Source organism: Montipora capricornis, unplaced genomic scaffold (assembly GCF_036669925.1).
Source record: "Montipora capricornis isolate CH-2021 unplaced genomic scaffold, ASM3666992v2 scaffold_477, whole genome shotgun sequence".
Taxonomy (NCBI): domain Eukaryota; kingdom Metazoa; phylum Cnidaria; class Anthozoa; order Scleractinia; family Acroporidae; genus Montipora; species Montipora capricornis.
In genome coordinates this window covers 140001-150000 of record NW_027180214.1, presented here as the reverse complement: position 1 = coordinate 150000, position 10000 = coordinate 140001, and the positions used below count along the sequence as shown (strand labels likewise).

Here is a 10000-nt window from a genome sequence, read left to right as displayed (position 1 = left end):
GCTGTTTGACCTCACGTGTTTACCGTTCCTGCTGTTTCCCAAGCAGCAGCTCCAGCAGTCAGGGAAATCTAAAACCAGCCTTTTAGGTCTTGGATGGGATAAAGAAAAAGATGAACTGAAAGTCAAGTTCCCGACTGAAGAAGTTCAACCGACGAAAAGAGGAGTTTTAAGCAAGCTCGCTAAAGTGTATGATCCCTTGGGCCTGGTATCGCCCGCGACGCTCGAAGGCAAAGTGATCTTTAGAGATGTTTGTGACGAGAAAGAAGACTGGGACGCGAAGCTCGCAGGACCACTTCTCCGGAGGTGCAAGAAATGGGAGCAGTCTCTACCTATGGAACACGGGACGAAAAATTGGATTTGCTGCACATTTGATCTTTGGCAAAGCTTAAGTCAAATCTGGAATCGCTTTTGACTTTACCTTTGACGCACGTCAAACGTACGGTCAAATCCATTACCAATTTGCTTATGCCTTTGACCATGGTAAAGGTCGAGTCAAATTCGTAACAACTTTGACTTCACATTTGACGCGCGTTAAATGTGAAGTCAAATCTGAAGAGGCTTTGTGCGTTCCTTTGTTACTTGACAAAGGCGAAGACAAATACGATAGCATCTTTGACTTCAAGTTTGACTATCGTCAAATGTGAAGTCAAATCTTAACAGGCTTTCCTACTTTGTTGATACTTGCATTGCCAAAGGAAAGACACAAAACCAAGGCAACGCTTTTGGGAGATTAAACGATTCGGCAAATACGGAACACTGACCGTCGTAGAGTGTAAGTTCGCTTTCCTCCTTTACCCCCTCGGTGACATTTCCCCCATATCCCCTATCACGAACACGTACACATTCAATCTATTGCTTGAAAAACGTCTACCAGTTGCAAAACGTAGCCTGAGTTCACATTCTTGTCGATTTTCGCTTTTCCAAAATTCAATGAGCACTAGTGCCAAAATTCCGTCGACCTCAGCAAAGGAATGCTCCCCCCAACCTATCTCTCTACAAGGTCCGAAGGAAAGACACTGGGGAGAGGGTTGATTCAAGACCTCCTTTTATGGGATATACAAAAGAGCGGGAAAATGTACCTTCCGAAAAGTTCGTCGGTAGCTTGTTCTTCTTGTCGTTTTTTATTCTTTCGATACACTTGGAGCATCTTCCTTTATTGAAAACGTACAGCCGGGTAAAAATTATGTTTTGTGAAAGATAAAGGTCTCAGCCAAGGGATAATGAAGGTATGCAAGACCGCACACTGAACATACAACTCAAAACGGTATCGAAAATTTACTAGAGACAATACAAGCAAGGTCAAAGATAGCGATGGGAACGGGAGAACCCAGTGGAAAAAAAAGAAGTTTGGTACGTATGAGTTATGACATTTAGTAGTATTCTATTTGGTTCACCTAACTCAAAAGCCAATCTAAAAATTATTAGTCTTTTTCATTCACTTTTCATCTCACAGTTCACAACAAAGCCGCTATGCTTCATACACGTAAGTCATCCTTTTTGCCGAGTGTAGTTTTATAGCGATTGAAGGATTATTACTTCGTGATTAGTTTCTACTTTTAAATAATGGCAGCAAAAGTGACAGATAATTTCCCCAGCACGTTACACTGGATTTCAAAAACAAAGGTAGGGAAACTGGAAAAGAAAAAAAAAAGTCATTTTTTTTTAATGAAACAGTGCACGAATTTCCCGCCACTCTGGCTGTATAGCACAATACAGAGGACTTGCATTGGTGTTCAGAATAAGATAACATCCCAGAACATGTCTAACACCATCTTACATCTTTCTGTAATAGATCTCTGAAACCTCTCTGTGCCAGATGCCTATTGCAGATAATTTGACTGAAAGTCTCAGAGTATCTGTTTCATTATTGGTTTTGTTCCAGCCAATCTTCGAAAGAAATGATTCCCAAGTGCATGGTGAGTCTGCAATGGGTAAAAAAATAATAAACCACAAGAGCTTTGTTATAATAAAATGGATCTAGTTGCAAATAATCCTTTACCAAGCTTGCTGATCCAAGAAGGAATCAGGAAGATCATAAATTTTCACAATGAAATTTAAGACCATTTCGAATTTATACATCTTATACCTCTTTACCTCTATATATTATTATTTTCTTATGACTTAACTTTCAGGTAAAACCATCATGAATGTTAATATGAAGAAGTTAAATCAAAATGTTTGAGGGAACTCACTTTATCATCTGTACTAGAGAATGTTGTTCACCAAGTGGTGGTGAAGATAAATCTAGGGATCTTGGGTGTTTCAGTATCAAAAAACGTTCTGTTTGATTATTAGCTAAAAAGTCAAAGTAGCTCAGATTAACCCATTGACTCCTGGGGGTTCCCCATTGACGAGTAAAATCGTCCGGTTTGGGTGTCAAAAGGTTAATTAAATTAATTAATGGGGACATACGTTTTCAGTGATTAATTAAGGAAAAATAAGTGTGACCCTGTCAATGTCTAATCTAATCCCCATGAAAACATACTGATTTTGACATTTCAAGTGAATGTACATGCAGAATGTATGTCTGATATATAACAATGACAGACATTTTACCTTTAACTTTAATTTGCAATTTATAAAGCCAGTAACCCCTCAATAGTACAAATAGTAGAAATATTGGAAATATTCAGTACCATGGACAAAGGCAAACAAGGATACATCATAAGAAGTAAGATTATTCAAAAAATAATTTTACTATTTTTTTAAAACATGGTTGAAAATAATTGTGTTTTTAGGTTAGCCAATTATGTTTCAGGCAGGGGTACATTGAAACTTTGAAGAAGAAAACAGCAGAGAGTCAATCACAACAGTACTGCCATTGCTTGAGGAGCATCTGCATCTAAGAATGCAAGGCTATTTCTTAATTAAAGCACCCACATTTTTTGCAAACAATAGAGTACATGTCTGCAGTCATCAGTTATTGGCAGCAGTGTGCACCCTAATTAGATTAGTGCATTTGTCTTTTCATGAAGTACAGATGTGCACATGTCATATCACTATGCATTAATAAAGCACTACTTAATATGTGCATGGTATCAACTTTCTGTAGGAGAAATTAAGACCTCTTTTTATTCCCAAAGATGCAACGACAAAAACAGATCTGAGCAGGAATGCAGAACATTATTTTACACATGCCAAGAAAACTACAAAGATGTCATGAGGTAATAGCCATTCTTACAGTACCCCATTCATTACTTACACATGCATGTGTTATATTAACTAAAGAACCACTTACACCTAGCATAAGAAATGAGATACACAATTTGCTTTCCCCATTAAATCCTCTCCCTCCATCTACTAGCAATAAGATAATCATAGGTTGTGCAATTGAATTAAATACTGCACTTCAAGAAAACACCTAGCAGCCTTTACTAAAATTAGAGTCCTAGTTAGAAGGCATATACTATTATTATTAGCACACTCGTCTTCCCCCTGGGCAATTTGGATTAAAAGGGTTAATTTTGTATAGGTTTTATCTCCAGGGCCTGTTGGTAGAACAAAAAGTTGAAGAAGGGAGATTGTCAGCTAGTAGTGTAAAATGAATGCAAACATGTGTAATGTTATATGGGTTTTAGGTGAGCTAAATACTCATTTCCTCAAAACTCCACTTGCGATAGGGTCTGTAAGAAGAAAATCGTTACTAATTCTCTCATGCCTGTAAGGCTGCAGTATTTGCTCTCAAATATTAGAATACATTTTATTTGGTTCCTGCTTTGCCGGGTTCCCTTTGGTGAAGACTTTGAAAACTAAAGAAATTAATACACTGAATTTGAAAAATCAATTTAACTACCCGACATGACAACGGTTAAGTAGAAAACCCCACCATTTACCCTTGGAAAAGGTTTGCGGTTTACTGATTAAGAATGACATCATATTGTCCTCGATCCAGCGCTCTAGGGCTTTTTTTATACTGACCATCAACAGTATAAATCCCCTTAAAATGAGAATTGAATTTCTAATAGTAGCAGCATTAGTTTTAAATGAAATCTTCACAGCTGAGCCGCTAAACGAAAATGATAGATTTGTACTAGCAAAATATTCTGCACTTTTGCGAACAGTATAAATTACCCTTGTTGAAGGGGGGCATCTTGGGTTATTTGCAGCGCAGATTCCTTCCCCAATATTTTCGCAAGGGGTGTCACCAGATGAAACGTTCACTGCGCATAACAAATTTTTCGTTCCACCACAGGTAGCCCAAGCTTGATATATGTGTATCTGTACTGTACTTTTTTATGCAAGAGCAGAAATATAGGGGTTTGTACGGGGAAAACGGCTTTTCTCAAAATTTAAAAAGTATTTACGATTTAAAATAAAAAAAACCGCTTACCTCGCTTCAGTCTTCTGTTTCTTTGTCTTTGGTACGGTTTCTGGGTCCATTAAGATCGATTTAGGTGGTTTTTAGTTCCTCCTTTTTTCCCTCTCTATAGAAGAGGGACCGAAAACCACCTAAACCGCTCTTAATCGACCCAGAAACTGAAGCAAAGACAAAGAAACACAAGACTGAAGCGAGGGAAACTATTTCTTATTTTAAAACGTAAATTTATACATATATGTTTTTTACTTTTGCGAAAAACCATTGTCCCATACAAATCTTAAAATTCCTACTCGTACATAATATAGTACAGATACACATATATCGAGCTTGCGCTACCTATGACACAGAACCTTATGGTTTACTGATACTCTCGATTTGTTTGTGTCTTTTCCTTTGTGTGGTTAAGGAAGGGATTTGCATCATGGAAAATTAGCTCGATTAGTCCGTTCGATTCCAAAATAGAATCCTTTTAGATCAAAAGAAAGACACTAACATAAGTTGCCGTTCCTTTCTTTTTTGTAATAGGGCATCAATAGCCCATAAAGATCATACGTAATAGCTCAGAAAGCGCTGGAACCCGTTCCCTGAAAAAAAGAAATGCTGATAAATATCGAACATACAACCAGCAGTACTTGCCTGGTAAGGGCCGTTCAGGATTTAGTGGATCGGGGAGAGGTTTATTAGGTTTATTTTGGGTACCCTGCGGGCTAGTCTTAACCAAAAGGTCGAGAGCTCACAGGCCGGGTTAGTTTTGGTTGACTGTAAACCAATGAATTCTCGACGACCACAGCATCTTCTCTGTTGTGGTTGCTCTGATTAAACAGCGACCAATGATCTTTACTATTCACATAAACGGAGAAAAGACTGATTGAGAATGTCCTGAACTTCCTTCTTGGCCCTAATCTGCCACTCTTTTTTTCGCCGTCGTCGTCTGTTTTTTATATATCTGAAATGCATACAGAGACACTACAAATGCTGGGAAATGTGAGTAAAGTGCAGAAAGGTGGAAATTCAGCATGGTGAAGTTATTTTGCCTTTTCCTTTAATTTCACAGAAAGTGTCTCGATAAAAGAGGCCATTAAAATCAAGCAAGAAATTCTGCTGAACTCATAATACGTAAATGTCATCAGACAACTCCGCAACTGGTGATAGTGGTGATAGCGAGAGCTTGAAAACGAAGAAGAAAGGAAGAGGAAAAGGAAGTTCATGACAAAGGCTGCCTTGGTGGTCAACCCAGCTCGACATGCTGATGAGATCTTTGGACAGAAAATCGTTGCGTAGAAGATCCGCCTAGGTGGCCTCATAGGACAAGACAACAACAACCAGAAAACTTGTCAGAGCGGCGTATTGCCCCGCAAGACGCCCCGCAGTAGGCAATCCGCGTTGTTCCGCAGTGCTTAAAACTTGGTAACATTAGCGTTAAACCAGTATTAGAGATTAAGAGAGTTTGACCAAGGAAACTTGACCGTCATACCGCCCAAAATGCTGTTGATAATCTATTGGAAATCTTTAGTTGACGCACTTGCTGACTATCAACTAATAGCCATGCTAATGCATATATAGAGAATGTCTGGTTGTCTTCTATGCACAAATAACCATTCTTTGGAAAAAATGTGTTCTGTGCAAAAAATGCAGTAGAATAGCAGCAGAATTTCACTGTTTTTTTAAAGAGGACTTTCTCGGCTTTTGAAGTGGATTTAGGTGACTTCAAAAGTTCACCTAAGAAGCCCATCAGCATACTACCAGGAATCCTGCCTGATACCTGATACCTGATTGACGTGCTGCTAAACCATTTATTGGGTGACCGATTGTGTGAGTTGGAGAGTTGCATTTTATATTACTCATAAAACAATGGCCGTCTCATTTGAAGAATACCAATTTTTTTGCACCAAGAATATCTATAGTTCGTTGTTGAAGAAGTCTTAACTTCTATCGAGGAAATAGAACAATTGGAACTTACATTTATTTCCCGGCACGTAATAAAAATGGGAAAGCCAAAGTCTCTTCACTTCACACTGTCACCGCAAGACTTTAATCATGCAGAAAAGAAATGAAATCAATGATTACAATTGGTGCAAAATCTAGTTAGTATGCTGGTGGCCGTCGATTGAGTGTCTTTTCGGCACAAAGAGTTAAAAATAATTTTGGCGGATTTTCGCATGAAATAGCGTTTACTCGAAGTTTATTTTGTTAATTTCAAGTCGGTGTGGCTAAAGCTGTTTTCCACAATGAACTACAACATAAATATAACTTATTAGCTTGCCTCAAAGTTAAAACGCTGTTTCATGGGAAGTTCCTATTGAACTTATTGTTTCGGTTTTGACTTGTTGTTGGTGAGTAAGAAAAAAAATCAAGATTACATCAGTTTTTTTTTCAAAGTTTTCAGTGGTTCCATTTACCCTGTCACTTCTGTCCACTACTCTTGATATTGTCAGCTACATGATACTTACAAGAGAGGTGTCATGATTGTTTGTCATAAATTAACTTAACTAATTCTACGTGACAGTGATTGTACTTGTTATGCAACAAAGTTGTTGATAACACGGCGCTTGTTGTGCGTGTAGTGTAAATATTACAGGTATAAATAAATTGAAGCCTTGAAAGAAGTGAAGCAAGGGAATTGAAAAAAATTAATTCTCATCCTTCGATTTATTTATACCCTTTTACATTTACATTTTGGATGTATACTACCACTTAAAAATGGGCAACAAAATCGATTCCTAGAGATATTAGAATGTAAGGTGTGAGATTCTTGGTTTTGCCAAGAGTATGAATTCCTTTGAATAAAAAATGGAACAACACAGTTTTTCGCCGTATCTGCATTTCAGTCTGTCTCTCATATAACATAACACGGGGGTGGATGGCAAATTAATTTGACTACGGTGGTTTCAGAAATGCCACTCTAGACATATTTCAGATATTTGAACAAAATTTCAATTGAGACTCAAGTACATTTATGATGGACAGTTGTTTGAGTTGAACGGTGTCTTTTACGGCTGGAAAAATTCAGAAGTTTTCGTTCTACCGTCCTGATTAAGGAAAAGTAATCCAGAGATCTGAGTTTTTAATTCAGCGCTTCAAGCCAACAGCTATAAATACACCCCAAGACATCTTTGGCTACATCTTTGCTAAATCTTTGACTTGAATCTCAAACATGTTTGACTACACCTTTGTCAAATCTTTAACCTGAATCTCAGACATGTTTGACCACGCCTTTGTCAAACCTTTGAAGTGAATCTCAGACATCTTTGACAACACTTTTGCCAAGTCTTTGAATTGAAGCTGAGACACCTTTGACGACACCTTTGTGAGGGTAACAAAGGGTTGTCAAATAACACCTTTGGCGCTTGTCAAAGGTTGGGTGTAAAACTGTAGTAAAAGCGGCCTTTACCATCTGAGACCCCCCTGCAAAGGCAACCGCAAAGATAATATTTGACGCGCGTCAAAGGCATGTAAAGCTGTAACAAACGCGGTCTTTATCGCGCCTTTGACAAGACATTTGACGCTATGTAAATCCAATTTTTCGTCCCGTGGAAGTGGCAGTGCCAAGGTCAATTAAAAGCTTTCAGGAGCCGTTACAAGATGTCGAACTACACAGCTTTAGTGACAGAAGCAAACTAGGAGTGCGAGCCGCGGTTTACGCAGTAGTGAGACAAGAGTCGGGAACAACTCAACGCCTGGTTGCTGCTAAAGCGCATCTTGCAAAGGGAGGACTCTCCATACCCCGTTTAGAGCTGGTTGCTGGCCATATGGCAACCAACTTACTCAACAATGTGAGAAACACTTTGGCGGGTCAACCAATTTCCAACGTGTACGGCTGGCTGGACAGCACCGTTGCCCTGCATTGGATACGAGGGAGCGGAGAGTTTAAGCAGTTTATCCAGAACAGGGTTACGAAGATCAGAGCGCAGTCAGATATGGTGTGGCGACAGGTCAGCTTCGAAGAGAATCCAGCCGACTTGGCCAGACGCGGGGGATCAGTGAATGGATCTACCCTGGTGGAACGGGCCTAAGTGGCTTGCTAATCGGGAGGAATGGCCACCTAATCCAGTGACTTCAGCTTGCCCAGCGACAGAGGTCGAAGTCAAAACTATACGAGAAGTTATATCATTGCAACAGCCCAAAAATTCAAATGACAGAGTGGAAGAAGTGTTAGAGAAGCACGAACTAAAATATGCCCTGAGAGTTGTTGCATGGATTACAAGGTTCATAACTAACTGCAAGACACCCAAGAAACTAACAGTGCCATTGACAGCTGATGAATTAGAAATTGTGAAGTGGAGATGGATCAGACGAGCACAACGGCAAGCCACGACGATGCTGAACTATCCTCAGATCAAGAACAGCTTAAATCTTCAACTGAACAAGGAAGGACTTCTGGAGTGCCGCGGACGTATCCAAGGAAAGTACCCCATATACCTGCCAGAAGATGCCACGTTTATCAGAAAGTTAGTGAGACGGGTACACTGCGAGACCCTGCATGGGGGAGTAGGGCTAACAATGGCTGCAATCAGGGAAACGTTCTGGGTCCCAAGATGAAGGTGTCTTGTGAAGAAAGTGACTAAGAATTGCTGGGGATGTAAGCGGTTTCAGGCGACAGCAATTGCAGCACTCCCTTCAGGTTCCTTGCCCACCAATAGGACAGAAGGAACCACAGCATTCGAAGTTGCAGGCGTGGATTTCGCAGGCCCAATTCGCTATCGTAAAGGGAGTAACCGAGAAGGAAAGGCCTACATGGCCTTGTTTGCCTGCAGTTTAACGCGAGGTGTCCATCTTGAGCTGTTACCAAGCCTAGAAACTGGGAAGTTCCTTCCATGCCTGAAACGATTCATTGCAAGATGGGGCCGACCGAAGATACTGTACTCGGACAATGGAGGAACGTTCGTCAAAGCAGCTAAGTGGCTTAAAGGGGTTGAACGAGATGAAGAAATACAAGGATTCCTCGAGCGACAAGAGATCCAGGGGCACTTTAACCTTCCCAGAGCACCATGGTGGGGAGGGCAATTTGAGCGACTTATCGCTGTTGTCAAGCGTGCCTTTAACAAGACCATCGGAGCAACAACGTTGACTTGGGATGAGCTCAGTGATGCCCTACTTGATGTGGAAGTCCAAATTAATCGCCGGCCACCGAGCTATGTCGATGATGACGTTCAGCTGCCAATCCTTACCCCATCAGCGTTCCTGTTTCAGCGTTCAAACTTGTCACCAGAGCAAGAACCTTGGAGAGAAGGAAATGTGGACTTGAGGAGACGTGGGAAATACCTCAGGTCTTGCAAAGATCAGTTATGGCGCCGTTGGACAAGGGAGTATTTGACGGCTCTCCGCAAGAGACATAATCTAAACCACAAGCGCAAGAACTTCGAGGTAGCAGTAGGAGATGTCGTCCTTAACAAAGCAGAAGATAAGAATCGAAACAAGGGCCGATGGACGTAGTACAGCAAGTCTACCCGGGTCGTGATGGGGTAGTTCGTGCGGTGGAAGTTCAGACAGCAACCGGAAAACTGGAGAGACCAATTCAACATCTCTATCCTATGGAGCTGACTTGTGATAGGTCAGAGCCTCCTGAACTCAACCCATTGGCTGAAGCTTTCCGACCTCGTCGACAAGCAGCAGCCGTTGCAGCAGAGAACATCAGGGCTATCGCCCTGCATGAACAAGTTTCTTGTTACATTTTCTTTATTA

At 40.5% G+C, this 10000-nt stretch overlaps 1 protein-coding gene and 1 long non-coding RNA gene across 2 annotated transcripts; both read left to right on the top strand.

Annotated features, from left to right (window-relative positions):
- Positions 1–1715: 1715 nt before the first annotated feature.
- Positions 1716–5140, top strand: LOC138036335 (uncharacterized). Its single transcript, XR_011129823.1, has 3 exons — positions 1716–1916; positions 3084–3164; positions 5109–5140. It is a non-coding gene; the product is annotated as an uncharacterized lncRNA (long non-coding RNA).
- Positions 5141–9052: 3912 nt separating this feature from the next.
- LOC138036322 (uncharacterized) lies at positions 9053–9751 on the top strand. The gene has a single exon (XM_068882645.1). The coding sequence runs from the start codon at positions 9053–9055 to the stop codon at positions 9749–9751; it is 699 nt and encodes a 232-aa protein (XP_068738746.1).
- Positions 9752–10000: the final 249 nt, after the last annotated feature.